Below are 16,134 nucleotides of genomic sequence, written 5' to 3'. Positions count from 1 at the left end.
TTATCCACATTATAGTGCATCTGCCATTTATCCGCCCAATCGCCCAGTCTGTCCAAATCGCTCTGGAGCTTCCTGGTCTCTTCCTCTGAGCCCACCCCCCCTCCTAGTTTAGTGTCGTCTGCAAATTTGGAAATGCTGCATCCGACTCCCTGATCCAGGTCATTAATGTAAATTGTGAACAGCTGGGGGCCCAGGACAGATCCCTGTGGTACCCCACTTGTTACTGCCTGCCATTCAGAAAATGAGCCGTTTATTCCAACTCTCTGTTTTCTATCTGACAGCCAGTTCCCTATCCACGCCAAAACTTTCCCCTTTATCCCATGAGCCTCAATTTTCCATGCTAATCTTTTATGTGGGACCTTATCGAAGGCCTATTCTACCAGTTACATCCTCAAAAAATTCCAGTAGATTAGTCAAGCATGATTTACCTTTTGTAAATCCATGTTGACTTTGTCCGATCCTGTCACTGTTTTCAAGTGCTCTGCTATTACATCTTTTATAATGGACTCTAGCATTTTCCCCACTACTGATGTCAGGCTTACCGGTCTATAATTCCCCGTTTTCTCTCTACCACCTTTTTTAAATAGTGGGGTTACATTAGCTACCCTCCAATCCATGGGAACTATTCCAGAGTCTATAGAATCTCTGTCTGACCCCTTGTCCTCTCTCTCTCTCTCTCTCTGACCCCTTGCCCTCTCTCTCTGACCCTTTGCCCTCTGTCTCTCTCTGACCCCTTGCCCTCCTCTCTCTCTGACCCCTTGCCCTCCTCTCTCTCTCTCTCTCTGACCCTTTGCCCTCTGTCTCTCTCTGACCCCTTGCCCTCCTCTCTCGCTCTCTCTGACCCTTTGCCCTCTGTCTCGCTCTCTCTGACCCCTTGCATTCTGTCTGTGACCCCTTGCCCTCTGTCTCGCTCTCTCTGACCCCTTGCATTCTGTCTCTGACCCCTTGCCCTCTGTCTCTCTCTCTCTGATCCCTTGCCTCTGTCTCCTTAAACCGTTAAACCGAGGCCCCGTCTGCTCCCACAGGTGGAGGTAAAAGATCCCATGACACTATTTCGAAGAATAGCAGGGGAGTTAACCCCGGTGTCCTGGGCCAACGACATCACCAAAACAGATTATCTGGTCATTATCACATTGCTGTTTGTGGAATCTTGCTGTGCACAAAAAGGGCTGCCGCATTTCCCAAATTTAAACAAGGACTGCACTTCCAAAATATTAATTGTAAAGCGCTATGGGTGGTTATGCAAGGCGCTATAGAAATGCAAGTCCTGCTGTTCTCTCTCTCCCCGCTGGCGGCGCTGGTTTGCTGTTGATGACGTCAGTGGGCTGCGCCGGGACAGTGACGCGAATTTGCTGCGCCGCGGGGATGGAGGCCGCGGGACTGCGGGCCCTAAGCGGGCGGGCGGTAAGTGAGAGAGAGCCCGGGACACCGGGACTGAGCGGGCGGGGGGTGAGTGAGAGAGAGCGCCCGGGACACCGGGACTGAGCGGGCGGGGGGTGAGTGAGAGAGAGCCCGGGACACCGGGACTGAGCGGGGGAGAGCCCGGGACACCGGGACTGAGCGGGCGGGGGGTGAGTGAGAGAGAGCCCGGGACACCGGGACTGAGCGGGCGGGGGGTGAGTGAGAGAGAGCCCGGGACACCGGGACTGAGCGGGGGAGAGCCCGGGACACCGGGACTGAGCGGGCGGGGGGTGAGTGAGAGAGAGCCCGGGACACCGGGACTGAGCGGGCGGGGGGTGAGTGAGAGAGAGCCCGGGACCCGGGACTGAGCGGGCGGGGGGCGAGTGAGAGAGAGCCCGGGACACCGGGACTGAGCGGGCGGGGGGGAGAGTGAGAGAGAGCCCGGGACACCGGGACTGAGCGGGCGGGGGGAGAGTGAGAGAGAGCCCGGGACACCGGGACTGAGCGGGCGGGGGGCGAGTGAGAGAGAGCCCGGGACACCGGGACTGAGCGGGCGGGGGGCGAGTGAGAGAGAGCCCGGGACACCGGGACTGAGCGGGCGGGGGGAGAGTGAGAGAGAGCCCGGGACACCGGGACTGAGCGGGCGGGGGGAGAGTGAGAGAGAGCCCGGGACACCGGGACTGAGCGGGCGGGGGGGCGAGTGAGAGAGAGCCCGGGACACCGGGACTGAGCGGGTGGGGGGGAGAGAGTGAGAGAGAGCCCGGGACTGAGCGGGCGGGGGGTGAGTGAGAGAGAGCCCGGGACCCCGGGACTGAGCGGGCGGGGGGAGAGTGAGAGAGAGCCCGGGACTGAGCGGGCGGGGGGACACCGGGACTGAGCGGGCCGGGGGTGAGTGAGAGAGAGCCCGGGACTGAGCGGGCGGGGGGAGAGAGAGAGCCCGGGACTGAGCGGGCCGGGGGGTGAGAGAGAGCCCGGGACACCGGGACTGAGCGGGCGGGGGGTGAGAGAGAGCCCGGGACACCGGGACTGAGGGCGGGGGGAGAGTGAGAGAGAGACCGGGACTGAGGGCGGGGGGTGAGTGAGAGAGAGCCCGGGACACCGGGACTGAGCGGGCGGGGGGACACCGGGACTGAGTGGGGCGGGGGTTGAGAGAGAGCCCGGGACACCGGGACTGAGGGCGGGGGGAGAGTGAGAGAGAGCCCGGGACTGAGGGCGGGGGGTGAGTGAGAGAGAGCCCGGGACACCGGGACTGAGGGCGGGGGGTGAGTGAGAGAGAGCCCGGGACTGAGGGCGGGGGGTGAGTGAGAGAGAGCCCGGGACACCTCCTCCCCGGGACACCCCCTCCGAGGGACACCGGGACCCGAACACCGCCCGACACGGGACCCCCGCTCGCCGCAGGGGAGAAGGACACAGCGGGCGGCCCGGGATTACAGGGAGGGAGAAGAGAGGAGGGGGAGGAGGGGGGGAGGGAGAGGAGGAGGAGGGGGGGGGAGGGAGAAGAGAGGAGGGGGGGAGGGAGGGAGAAGAGAGGGAGGGGGGGAGGGAGGGAGAAGAGAGGAGGGGGGAGGGAGAGGAGGGGGGGGAGAAGAGAGGAGGAGGGGGGGGAGAAGAGAGGAGGAGGGGGGGAGAAGAGAGGAGGAGGGGGGAGAAGAGAGGAGGAGGGGGAGAGGGGGAGGGAGAGGAGGGGGAGGGAGAAGAGAGGAGGGGGGAGGGGGGAGGAGGGGGAGGGAGGGAGAAGAGAGGAAGGGGAGGGAGGGAGAAGAGAGGAGGGGGAGGGAGGGAGAAGAGAGGAGGGGGGAGGGAGGGAGAAGAGAGGGGGGAGGGAGAAGAGAGGAGGGGGGAGGGAGGGAGAGGAGGGGGGGAGAAGAGAGGAGGAGGGGGGGAGAAGAGAGGAGGAAGGGGGAGAGGAGGAGGGGGGAGAGGAGGGGGGGAGGGAGAGGAGGAGGGGGGAGAGGAGGGGGGGAGGGAGAGGAGGAGGGGGAGAGGAGGAGGGGGGAGAGGAGGAGGGGGGAGAGGAGGAGGGGGGAGAGGAGGGGGGGAGGGAGAGGAGGAGGGGGGAGAGGAGGGGGGGGAGAGGAGGGGGGGGAGAAGAGAAGAGGGGGGAGAGGGAGAGGAGGGGGAGAGGAGGAGGGAGGGAGAGGAGGGGGGGAAGGGGGGAAGGGAGAAGAGAGGAGGAGGGGGGGGAGGGAGAGGAGGGGGGGAGAAGAGAGGAGGGAGGAGGAGGGAGGGGGAGAGAGGAGGGGGGAGGGAGAAGAGAGGAGGGGGGAGAGAGAAGAGAGGAGGAGGGGGGGAGAGAAGAGAAGAGGGGGGAGAGAAGAGAAGAGGGGGGAGAGAAGAGAGGAGGGGGAGAGAAGAGAGGAGGGGGAGAGAAGAGAGGAGGGGGAGAGAAGAGAGGAGGGGGGGAGAAGAGAGGAGGAGGGGGAGAGGGAGAGAGGGAGAGGAGGGGGGGAGGGGGAGAGGGAGAGGAGGGGGAGAGAAGAGAGGAGGGGGGAGGGAGGGAGAGGAGGGGGGGAGAAGAGAGGAGGAGGGGGGGAAGGGAGAAGAGAGGAGGAGGGGGGGAGGGAGAGGAGGGGGGGGAGGAGGGAGGGGGAGAGAGGAGGGGGGAGGGAGAAGAGAGGAGGGGGGAGAGAGAAGAGAGGAGGAGGGGGGAGAGAGAAGAGAGGAGGAGGAGGGGGAGAGAGAAGAGAGGAGGAGGAGGGGGGGAGAGGAGGAGGGGGGGGAGAGGAGGAGGGGGGGGAGAGGGGGAAGAGAGGAGGGGGGGTGGGAGAAGAGAGAGGGGGGGCGGAGGGAGAAGAGGGGGGGGGCGGAGGGAGAAGAAGGGGGGGCGGAGGGAGGAGAGAGAGGGGGGCGGAGGGAGAAGAGAGAGGGGGAGAGGGGGGGGCGGAGGGAGGAGAAGGGGGGGCGGAGGGAGGAGAGAGAGGGGGGCGGAGGGGGGAGAGGGGGAGGGGAGGGAGAGAGGGAGGGGAGAGGGGAGGAGGGGGAGGGGGAGGAGAGAGGGAGAGGGGGAGGAGAGAGGGGGGGAGGGAGGAGAGAGGGGGGGAGGGAGGAGAGAGGGAGGAGAGAGAGGGAAGGGGGGGAGGGAGGAGAGAGGGGGAAGGGGGGGAGGGAGGAGAGAGGGGGGAAGGGGGGGAGGGAGGAGAGAGGGGAAGGGGGGGAGGGAGGTGAGAGGGGGAAGGGGGGAGAGAGGGGTAAGGGGGGGAGGGAGGAGAGAGGGGTAAGGGGGGGAGGGAGGAGAGAGGGGGAAGGGGGGAGGGAGGAGAGAGGGGGAAGGGGGGGGAGGGAGGAGAGAGGGGGAAGGGGGGGAGAGGGGGGGGCGGAGGGAGGAGAAGGGGGGGCGGAGGGAGGAGAGAGAGGGGGGGCGGAGGGGGGGGAGGAGAGAGAGGAGAGAGAGGGGGGGCGGAGGGGGGGAGGAGAGAGGGGGAGGGGAGGGAGAGAGGGAGGGGAGGAGGGGGAGGGGGAGGGGGAGGGGAGAGGGGAGGAGGGGGGGGCGGAGGGGGGGAGGAGAGAGGGGGAGGGGAGGGAGAGAGAGAGGGGAGGAGGGGGAGGGGAGAGGGGGAGGGGGGAGGGGAGAGGGGGAGGAGAGAGGGGAGGAGAGAGGGGGGGAGGGAGGAGAGAGAGGGAAGGGGGGGAGGGAGGAGAGAGGGGGAAGGGGGGGAGGGAGGAGAGAGGGGGAAGGGGGGGAGGGAGGAGAGAGGGGGAAGGGGGGGGAGGGAGGAGAGAGGGGGAAGGGGGGGAGGGAGGTGAGAGGGGGAAGGGGGGAGAGAGGGGTAAGGGGGGGAGGGAGGAGAGAGGGGTAAGGGGGGGAGGGAGGAGAGAGGGGGAAGGGGGGAGGGAGGAGAGAGGGGGAAGGGGGGGGAGGGAGGAGAGAGGGGGAAGGGGGGGGAGGGAGGAGAGAGGGGGAAGGGGGGGAGGGAGGAGAGAGGGGGAAGGGGGGGAGGGAGGAGAGAGGGGGAAGGGGGGGAGGGAGGAGAGAGGGGGAAGGGGGGGAGGGAGGAGAGAGGGGGAAGGAGGGGGAAGGGGGGGAGGGAGGAGAGAGGGGGAAGGGGGGAGAGGGGTAAGGGGAGGGAGGAGAGAGGGGGAGGGAGGAGAGAGGGGGAAGGGGGGGAGGGAGGGGAGAGGGGTAAGGGGAGGGAGGAGAGAGGGGGAAGGGGGGAGAGGGGTAAGGGGAGGGAGGAGAGAGGGGGGAGGGAGGAGGGAGGAGAGAGGGGGAAGGGGGGAGAGGGGTAAGGGGAGGGAGGAGAGAGGGGGAGGGAGGAGAGAGGGGGAAGGGGGGGAGGGAGGGGAGAGGGGTAAGGGGAGGGAGGAGAGGGGGGGAAGGGGGGAGAGGGGTAAGGGGAGGGAGGAGAGAGGGGGGAGGGAGGAGAGGGGGAAGGGGGGGAGGGAGGAGAGGGGGAAGGGGGGGAGGGAGGAGAGAGGGGGAAGGGGGGGAGGTGAGAGGGGGAAGGGGGGAGTGAGGGGGTAAGGGGGGGAGGGAGGAGAGAGGGGTAGGGGGGGAGGGAGGAGTGAGGGGTAAGGGGGGGAGGGAGGAGAGAGGGGGAAGGGGGGAGGGAGGAGAGAGGGGGAAGGGGGGGGAGGGAGGAGAGAGGGGGAAGGGGGGAGAGAGGGGTAAGGGGGGGAGGGAGGAGAGGGGGAAGGGGGGGAGGGAGGAGAGAGGGGGGAGGGAGGAGAGAGGGGGAAGGGGGGGAAGGGGCGGAGGGAGGAGAGAGGCGGAAGGGGGGGAGGGAGGAGAGAGGGGGAAGGGGGGGGAGGGAGGATAGAGGGGGGGAGGGAGGAGAGAGGGGGGAGGGAGGAGAGAGGGGGAAGGGGGGAGGGAGGAGAGAGGGGGGGAGGGAGGAGAGGGGGAAGGGGGGAGGGAGGAGAGAGGGGGAAGGGGGGGAGGGAGGAGAGAGGGGGAAGGGGGGAGAGAGGGGTAAGGGGGGGAGGGAGGAGAGAGGGGGAAGGGGGGGGAGGGAGGAGAGAGGGGAAGGGGGGGGAGAGGGGGAAGGGGGGGGAGAGGGGAAGGGGGGGGAAGGGGCGGAGGGAGAAGGGGCGGAGGGAGGAGAGAGGCGGAAGGGGGGGAGGGAGGAGAGAGGGGGAAGGGGGGAGGGAGGAGAGAGGGGGGGAGGGAGGAGAGAGGGGGAAGGGGGGAGGGAGGAGAGAGGGGGAAGGGGGGGAGGGAGGAGAGGGGGGAAGGGGGGAGGGAGGAGAGAGGGGGAAGGGGGAGAGGGGGAAGGGGGGAGAGAGGGGTAAGGGGGGGAGGGAGGAGAGAGGGGGAAGGGGGGGAGGGAGGAGAGAGGGGGAGGGAGGAGAGAGGGGGAAGGGGGGGGAGGGAGGAGAGAGGGGGGAGGGAGGAGAGAGGGGGAAGGGGGGGGAGGGAGGAGAGAGGGGGAAGGGGGGGGAGGGAGGAGAGAGGGGGAAGGGGGGGAGGGAGGAGAGAGGGGGAGGGAGGAGAGAGGGGGAAGGGGGGGGGGAAGGGGCGGAGGGAGGAGAGAGGCGGAAGGGGGGAGAGAGGGGTAAGGGGGGGAGGGAGGAGAGAGGGGGAAGGGGGGGAAGGGGGGGGGAGAGGGGGAAGGGGGGGAGAGGGGAAGGGGGGGGGAAGGGGCGGAGGGAGAAGGGGCGGAGGGAGGAGAGAGGCGGAAGGGGGGAGGGAGGAGAGAGGGGGAAGGGGGGGAGGGAGGAGAGAGGGGGGAGGGAGGAGAGAGGGGGAAGGGGGGAGGGAGGAGAGAGGGGGAAGGGGGGGAGGGAGGAGAGAGGGGGAAGGGGGGGAGGGAGGAGAGAGGGGGAAGGGGGGAGAGAGGGGTAAGGGGGGGAGGGAGGAGAGAGGGGGAAGGGGGGGAGGGAGGAGAGAGGGGGAGGGAGGAGAGAGGGGGAAGGGGGGGGGAGGGAGGAGAGAGGGGGAGGGAGGAGAGAGGGGGAAGGGGGGGAGGGAGGAGAGAGGGGGAAGGGGGGGGAGGGAGGAGAGAGGGGGAGGGAGGAGAGAGGGGGAAGGGGGGGGGAAGGGGAAGGGGCGGAGGGAGGAGAGAGGCGGAAGGGGGGGAGGGAGGAGAGAGGGGGGGAGGGAGGAGAGAGGGGGAAGGGGGGAGGGAGGAGAGAGGGGGAAGGGGGGGAGGGAGGAGAGAGGGGGAAGGGGAGGAGAGAGGGGGAAGGGGGGAAGGGGAGGGGGGAGGGAGGGGAGAGAGGGGGAAGGGGGGAGGGAGGAGAGAGGGGGAAGGGGGGGAGGGAGGAGAGAGGGGGAAGGGGGGGAGGGAGGAGAGAGGGGGAAGGGGGGAGAGAGGGGGAAGGGGAGGAGAGGGGGGGGAGGGAGGAGAGAGGGGGAAGGGGGGGAGCAAGGGGGAAGGGGGGGAGGGAGGAGAGAGGCGGAAGGGGGGGAGGGAGGAGAGAGGGGGAAGGGGGGGAGGGAGGAGAGAGGGGGAAGGGGGGGAGGGAGGAGAGAGGGGAAGGGGGGGAGGGAGGAGAGAGGGGGAAGGGGAGGAGAGAGGGGGAAGGGGGGGAGAGAGGGGGAAGGGGGGAGGGAGGAGAGAGGGGGAAGGGGGGGAGGGAGGAGAGAGGGGGAAGGGGGGGAGGGAGGAGAGAGGGGGAGGGAGGAGAGAGGGGGAAGGGGGGGAGGGAGGAGAGAGGGGGGAAGGGGGCAGGGAGGAGAGAGGGGGAAGGGGAGGAGAGGGGGAAGGGGGGGGAGGGAGGAGAGAGGGGGAAGGGGGGAGGGAGGAGAGAGGGGAAGGGGGGGAGGGAGGAGAGAGGGGGGAGGGAGGAGAGAGGGGGAAGGGGGGGAGAGAGGGGGAAGGGGAGGAGAGGGGGGGGGGAGGGAGGAGAGAGGGGGAAGGGGGGGAGCAAGGGGGAAGGGGCGGGGGAAGGGGGGGAGGGAGGGAGGAGAGGCGGAAGGGGGGGAGGAGGAGAGAGGGGAAGGGGGGGAGGGAGGAGAGAGGGGGAAGGGGGGAGGGAGGAGAGAGGGGGAAGGGGAGGAGAGAGGGGGAAGGGGGGGAGAGAGGGGGAAGGGGGGAGGGAGGAGAGAGGGGGAAGGGGGGGAGGGAGGAGAGAGGGGGAAGGGGGGGAGGGAGGAGAGAGGGGGAAGGGGGGAGGGAGGAGAGAGGGGAAGGGGGGGAGGGAGGAGAGAGGGGGAAGGGGGCAGGGAGGAGAGAGGGGGAAGGGGAGGAGAGGGGTAAGGGGGGGAGGGAGGAGAGAGGGGGAAGGGGGGAGGGAGGAGAGAGGGGGAAAGGGGGGAGGGAGGAGAGAGGGGGAAGGGGGGGAGGGAGGAGAGAGGGGGAAGGGGGGAGGGAGGAGAGAGGGGGAAGGGGGGAGGGAGGAGAGAGGGGGAAGGGGGGGAGGGAGGAGAGAGGGGAAGGGGGGGCGGGAGGAGAGAGGGGGAAGGGGGGGAGGGAGGAGAGAGGGGGAAGGGGAGGAGAGAGGGGGAAGGGGGGAGGGAGGAGAGAGGGGGAAGGGGGGGAGGGAGGAGAGAGGGGGAAGGGGGGGAGGGAGGAGAGAGGGGGGGGAGAGAGGAGGAGGGGGAGGGAGAAGAGAGAGGGGGGAGGGAGAAGAGAGAGAGGGGGGGAGGGAGAAGAGAGAGGGGGGAGGGAGAAGTGAGAGGGGGGGGGGAGGGAGGAGGAGGAGTAGGGGGGGAGGGAGAAGGGGGGGCGGAGGGAGAAGAGAGAGGGGGGGCGGAGGGAGAAGAGAGAGGGGGGGCGGAGGGGGAAGGGGGGGAGGGAGAAGAGAGGGGGAGGGAGGAGAGAGGGGGAAGGGGGGGAGGGAGGAGAGAGGGGGAAGGGGGGGAGGGAGGAGAGAGGGGGAAGGGGGGGAGGGAGGAGAGAGGGGGAAGGGGGGAGGGAGGAGAGAGGGGGAAGGGGGGGAGGGAGGAGAGAGGGGGAAGGGGAGGAGGGGGGGAGAGAGGAGGAGGGGGAGGGGAGAGAGAGAGAGGGGGGAGGGAGAAGAGAGAGGGGGGGAGGGAGAAGAGAGAGGGGGGAGGGAGAAGTGAGGGGGGGAGGAGGAGGAGTAGGGGCGGAGGGAGAAGGGGGGGCGGAGGGAGAAGGGGGGGCGGAGGGAGAAGAGAGAGGGGGGGCGGAGGGAGAAGAGAGGGGGGGGCGGAGGGAGAAGAGAGAGGGGGGGCGGAGGGAGAAGAGAGAGAGGGGAGGGAGGAGAGGGGGGGGAGTGGGGGGGAGAGAGGAGGAGGGGGAGGGAGAAGAGGGAGGGGGAAGGGAGAAGAGAGAGGGGGAGGCAGGAGGAGGAGTAGGGGGGAGGAAGAGGTGAGGGAGGGAGAAGAGGTGAGGGAGGGAGAAGGGGGGGCAGAGGGAGAAGGGGGGGCGGAGGGAGAAGAGAGAGGGGGGAGGGGAGGGAGAAGAGAGGGAGGGAGGGAGACGGGAGGGGGGCAGTGTTCTCTGACTATATATGCTGTGCCTATATGCATCTCTTCTCTTCACTTCACCTGACGAAGGAGCAGCGCTCCGAAAGCTTGTGATTTCAAATAAAGCGGTTGGACTATAACCTGGTGTTGTGTGACTTCTCACAACATTCAAGAAGCATCTAGACGAGCACTTGAAACACCACAGCATACAAGGCTACGGACCAAGTGCTGGAAAATGGGATTAGAATAGAGGGGGCTTGATGGCCGGCGGCGGACACGATGGGCCGAAGGGCCTCTTTCTGTGCTGTATAACTCTGACTAATCTGATCTCAAACTTCAAATAATAGCATTAACTGCCCAATTTTCATTATTTTAATTTATAATATCTGAATCTTTTATTGGCGGCTGTGCCTTCAGATGCCTAGACCCTAAGCTCTGGAAATTCCTCCCCAAACCTCTCCACCTCCCTCTCCTTTTTAAGATGCCCCTTAAAACCAACCTCTTTGACCAAGCTTTTGGTCATCTGTCCTAATTGGCCTTATGTGGCTCGGTGTCAAATTTAGTTTGATAATCGCTCCCGTGAAGAGCCTTGGGACGTTTTACTACGTTAAAGGCGCTATATAAATGCAAGTTGTTTTGGATACTGAGGAGAGATTGCATGGCTTGTAATTTGACCTAAGCTCAGCAGAATAGCTTTAACTGCTTGAGTTTTCTTTTAATTTTAATATCTGAATCTTTTGATTAGAGTGCAGTTTTATAATTGCTCTCTAGATTCCATCTCCACCCCTGCATCAGCTCATCTGCTGCTGAACCCCTTGTCCATGCCTTTTGTTCCCTCCAGACTCGACTATTCCAAGGCTCTCTTGGCCGGCCTCCGATCATCCACCTTCCATAAACTTAAAGCTCATCCAGAACTCTGCTGCCCGTGTCCTAACTCGCACCAAGCCCCGTTCACCCATCACCCCTGTGCTCGCTGACCTACATTTGCTCCCGGTCCGGCAACGCCTCGATTTTAAAATCCTCATGCTTGTGTCCAAATCCCTCCACGGCGCCTCTCTTTCCTGTCGCTGTAATCTCCTCTTCCCCCATTTGAAGTGTTTAAGATGATTAAAGGATTTGATAGGATAAATAGAGAGAAACTCTTTCCTCTGGTGAGGGGAATCCAGAACAAGGGGCATAATCTTAAAATTAGAGCTGGGCCATTCAGGGGTGGGTTTTTTTGTTTATGGGATGGGGGCATCGCTGGCAAGGCTGGCATTTATTGCTCATTCCTTGTTGCCCTTGAGAAGGTGGTGGTGAGCCGCCTTGAACCGCTGCAGTCCATGTGGTGAAGGTGCTCCCACAGTGCTGTTAGGGAGGGAGTTCCAGGATTTTGACCCAGCGACGATGAAGGATCGGCCGATATACTTCTAAGTCAGGATGGTGTGTGACTTGGAAGGGAACTTGGAGGTGGTGGTGTTCCCATGCGCCTGCTGCCCTTGTCCTTCTAGGTGGAAGAGGTTGCGGGTTTGGGAGGTGCTGCCGAAGAAGCCTTGGCGAGTTGCTGCAGTGCATCTTGTAGATGGTACACACTGCAGCCACGGTACGCCGGTAGTGGAGGGAGTGAATTGTTTAAGGTGGTGGATGGGCTGCCAATCAAGTGGGCTGCTTTGTCCTGGATGGTGTCGAGCTTCTTGTGTTGTTGGAGCTGCACTCATCCAGGCAAGTGGAGAGTATTCCATCACACTCCTGACTTGTGACTTGTAGATGGTGGAAAGGTTTTGGGGAGTCAGGAGGTGAGACACTTGCTGCAGAATACCCAGCCTCTGACCTGCTCTTGTTGCCACAGTGTTTATGTGGCTGGTCCAGTTAAGTTTCTGGTCAATGGTGACCCCTCAGGATGTTGATGGTGGAGGATTTGGCGATGGTAATTGTGTTGTCAGGAAACACTTCACACAAAGGGTAGTGGAAATCTGGAACTCTCGCCCCCTAAAAGCCATTGAGCTTTGGAGTCAATTCAAAATTTCAGAACTGAGATTGATAAATTTTTTTGCTAGGTAAGGAATACAGAGTTAAGGCGGTTAAATGGAGTTGAGGTGCAGATCAGCCATGATCTAATTGAATGGTAGAACAGGCTCGAGGGGCTGAATGGCCTATCCCTGTTCCTCATGTTACCAAATCATCGTTGTATCGATCAGTGGCCCGTTCAGTGACTGTCCTGTGCACAGAAACTGAACAGAACTGACTGTTAACCGGCTGCTTTTTCACTCCCAGACACTTATACTCACCCGTATGATCAGAAGAACCTTTTCAGCAGAGACCAAAGGCGAGGTCCGTATCGCAAACATTTTAAATGAGAGATTTCCGCAAGCGTCAGTGGTTAAAGTTGTGGATATTTCAGGCAAGTACAGAAAATGGTTTGCTTTTATATTGTGCACTAACTTTTAGGAAGCGAGCAAAGGACTGGCGAGGGGGCGGAGATGCTTTTACCCAAAGTAACCGGGGTGAAGGGCACAGCCCAGGAGGTCACCAAGGTTGAGAAGAATAGGAGAGAAGGTGACTTAGAACACGCTGCTACCTGTCGCAGCTGATGGTTTGCACGTTTCTGACTAGTTTTGGAGACGCCCTGGAAGTGACCCCATAAAGGGCTGGTGCCAACGTTTCTAGTACCAGCCATGGATAGTCCAGCAGAGTCAGACTGGCAATAGGCTTCCATCCCCAGTCTCTGCACCGTTAGCTGGTCTCTGGTGGGAAGGCGGTTGGAATCTTGCAGTTGGCCCCGATACTAAATTGACCTTCAGGCTGGGATGTGGAGGGACAGAGAATCAGTCTGTCCGTCTGTGCGGCTGCCTGTCGGTGAGTGAGTGTTGGAGGGCCGTCGATGCACTTGGAAGCGTAACAGCAGCAATCGGGCTTTCAGAAGAACATCGGAGCAGGAGGAAGACTGGCAAGGAGTGGACTGGCTGCTGTTTAATTTCTTGTCGGGGGCATGAGGCGGGGCGGGTGGAGGATTCTCTGCGGTCGCAGGGTGGAATTGCACTGACGGAACTGTCACTAAGAGCGGCACTTGGATAAATGAGCGGACTGGCGTGGGACGTGCAGGGGATCGATCGGGTCTGAGTTGTGGTTTGCATGTGTTTCCTACAGTAATTCGCCGAGCAGTCTTTGCACTGACAACTTGAAAAGCTTGTTAAAATAAGGTGAAATAACTTGGATGCAGCATGTCTGAGACAAGATGGAACTATTACAAACTCTGATCTTATTGGGGTTGAGCTGTACTCGTTTTCATTGATTCCCAGTCACTGCTGCCTCAAGGTCCGTATCAAATAACATCTTCCTGCAAGCAAGAGTTAACCACTGGTTTAGGAGCAGAGTGATGTAACAGTTTTCTAACCAAACCTTAGCCATTCAGCAGCAGGAGTAGGCCATACGGCCCCTCGAGCCTGCTTCGCCATTCAATAAGATCCTGATCTTTGACCTCAACTCCACTTTCCTGCCCGATCCCACCACCACCTTCTCGAGGGCAACTAGAGGCTGGGCAATAAATGCTGGTCTTGCCAGCGACGCCCACATACCGAGAATGACATTTTAAAAGGTTCAAGTTTGTGTATATAGCGAGGGTTCAAAGCTTCCGCAGTCCCACTGTATTACTGATGTCACTCCAATTATAAAGAGGGATTAGGCCTTGCTTTACTATTGTGTAGATTGGGCCTATACTCTCTGGAGTTTAGAAAAATGAGAGGTGATCTCATTGAAACATATAAGATTCTGAAGGGGGGATTGACAGGGTAGATGCTGTGTGGTTGTTTTCTCCTGGCTGGAGAGTCTAGAACTAGGGGGCATAGTCTCAGGATATTTAAGACCGAGATGAGGAGGAATTTCTTCACTCAGGGTTGAGAATCTTTGGAGTTCTCCATCCCAGAGGGCTGTGAATGCTCAGTTGTTGAGTATATTCAAGGCTGAGATAGATTTTAGGATTCTCGGGAATCAAAGGCTATGGGGATCGGGCAGGAAAGTGGAGTTGAGGTCGAAGATCAGCCATGATTTTATTGAATGGCAGAGCAGACTCGAGGGGTGTATGGCCGACTCCTGCTCCTAATTCTTATGCTCTTGTGTTGCTTAATATTGTTTGGTTCTCTTCATTAAACCCTCTTGTGTTGGTCCACAAATCACAGTGGCCTTTCGGTTGTATGGCACAGCCACTAAGTGTGAGGCTTTCTCCCACAGGAGGTTGCGGGGCCATGTATGAAGTCCACGTCGAATCTGTGGAGTTTAAAGGAAAACGAATCATCCAACAACACCAGCTGATTAATCAGGTATTAGCAGCTTTGCACTTCTCCCTGGAATGGCGAATAAGGTGGGGGGGCAAGAGGCGGGTGGGTGCAATGTAGCTTCGAGTTAATGCTCAAACCAGCGTTAGTTTCCAATTCAGTGTAAATCCGGCGCGCTCACCTCGCAGGGGATAAATAATGTCCAGATGATTTCCAAATGCACTCGAGGAATTTTTATAAACACTTGGGTCTCATTTCTACCGAGGACACGCCATGCAGAGTGCCGTGGCAATGCTGCGAGCCAGTCTGCTCGGCAGCACCTCCAGTTAGGAGAGTGGCTTAGTCACACGTGCGTTTGGAAGTGCCGATCTGTCAACTGGAAGCCAAGCACAAAACCGACCAAGAGGTCTTTTACCCCAACCCAGCCAGTGTAGACAGGAGGGAGCCCACCTTCTCATCCGTCACTTTGCCGATTGGGAAGAGGCCAGCTCGATTTCCGGCCTTTGCGCTAAAGGATCCGTTCCCTGTGCATCTCCTTCTTTCTATCATGTTTAATGGTTCCTTTACGCTCAAGCTTACTTATGTTTCCTTGTGTTCGTTCAAAACTGTGAATCTTATAAGCGTTGAAGTGTCTGACAGGTCTAATAGGTTGTCATATTGACATAGTCAATCTTCCGTGGTGTTGCACAAGGCCAGTCAAGACCTAGTGTATTCGTGGCGTCACCCGTGGCTCCCTGGGTAGCACCCTCGCCTTTGAGTCAGGAGGTTGTGGATGCAAGTCCCACGCCAGAGATTGGAGCACAAAAATCTCAGTCTGACACTCGAGGGCAGTACTGAGGGATTGACGTCTTTCAGATGAGATGTTAAACCGAGGCTGTTAACCCTGTCTGCCCTCTCAGGTGGACATAAAAGATCCCATGGCACTATTTTGAAGAAGAGCAGGGGAGTTCTCCCCGGTGTCCTGGCCAATATTTATCCCTCAATCAACATCACTAAAACAGATTATCTGGTCATTCTCACATTGCTGTGTGTGGGACCTTGCTGTGCGCAAATTGGCTGCCGCGTTTCCCGACATTACAACAGTGACTACACTTCAAAATGTACTTCATTGGCTGTGAAGCACTTTGGGACGTCCGGAGGTTGTGAAAGGCACTATATAAGTGCAAGTTATTTCTTTCTTACTGCAGGCATTAAAAGATGAAATCCAAACGATGCACGGACTGAGGATATTCACTACCGTTCCAAAGTAGCCGGAGGAATGTGACGGAGAAGAGGATTGTCGGTGGAATGCAGCAGATAACGGACTAACAAACACTAGGATCGTGCAACAAAAAACGCATGACCGGCACACAATCGGGACAAGGCGGAGGCCTTGTGGTGGGCCAGGGAAGTGTTTTTAGCTGCTGAATATCCTGGGACTGCTGCCGAATATCCCGGGACTACATCAATCCATTGCTCTTTTGTACTTGAGATCGATTGCTGTCCAAGAACCCCTCAGGATTTTGACATTGAATAATTCCAGCTCTATTTATAAAAAAAAAAGAGTAGCCTGAAAGAAAGTATTGTAACACTGAATGAAGCCTTGGCGGTAAGATGGTGACTGAGTCCTGTTCTTTATACTGCCTACAAAAGAATTTCAAGTCAAGAGGACTTGGAAGTGCTGGCAATACCCAGCAGATGAGTCAGTATCTGAAGAGGGGAAAACGCAGGTTAACGTTTTGGGTGTCGCCCCTTCACCAGAACTGAAAAGTGGAAGATAACCTTTAAAGAACTAACTGAAACAAAGTGGGTGTGGTGCATCTCGGAAAAGGCATGAGTGAGGACTGCTGACTCGTATCACAGAGAGGCGGTTAACGAGTTTAATATTCTGCAGAGCAGGCTGTTAATCCCATTAACAGGAGCCAGTATTCCTGACTCGTGCCATTTCCTTGCTGCCACTCTTCCACCCTCTGTGCTCCTATAAAGGGGATTGTTTATCTCCCAGGGCCTTGGTGAGACCGCACCTTGAGTATTGTGTGTAGTTTTGGTCACCATACCTGAGGAAGGACGTTCTTGCCATGGAGGGAGTGCAGCGAAGATTCACCAGGCTGATACCTGGGATGGCAGGAATGACGTACGAGGAGAGATTGGGTCGATTGGGCTTATACTCACTGGAGTTTAGAAGAATGAGAG

At 60.7% G+C, this 16,134-nt stretch overlaps 1 protein-coding gene across 2 annotated transcripts in view; it reads left to right on the top strand.

The window, feature by feature from the left end:
* hprt1l (hypoxanthine phosphoribosyltransferase 1, like) overlaps positions 1–15,559 on the top strand; it is a 90,651-nt gene extending 75,092 nt beyond the window's left edge. The window contains exons 1-4 of one of the 2 annotated variants that reach the window (XM_085991843.1): positions 1,294–1,404; positions 11,966–12,092; positions 13,919–14,007; positions 15,150–15,559. In XM_085991843.1, coding sequence (XP_085847969.1) covers positions 1,312–1,404; positions 11,966–12,092; positions 13,919–14,007; positions 15,150–15,212 — 372 coding nt within the window. In that variant the 5' untranslated portion in view covers positions 1,294–1,311 and the 3' untranslated portion in view covers positions 15,213–15,559. Of the gene's footprint in view, positions 1–1,293; positions 1,405–11,965; positions 12,093–13,918; positions 14,008–15,149 lie in introns of those variants that run through there. The other variant, XM_085991844.1, reaches the window with a different exon arrangement.
* The last annotated feature ends 575 nt before the right edge of the window (positions 15,560–16,134 follow it).

This window comes from Somniosus microcephalus, chromosome 6 (assembly GCF_052327205.1).
Source record: "Somniosus microcephalus isolate GS21.2 chromosome 6, FLI_Smic_1.0, whole genome shotgun sequence".
Classification (NCBI taxonomy): domain Eukaryota; kingdom Metazoa; phylum Chordata; class Chondrichthyes; order Squaliformes; family Somniosidae; genus Somniosus; species Somniosus microcephalus.
The sequence above is the reverse complement of the archived record's forward strand: the minus strand, read 5'-3'. Positions and strand labels throughout refer to the sequence as shown.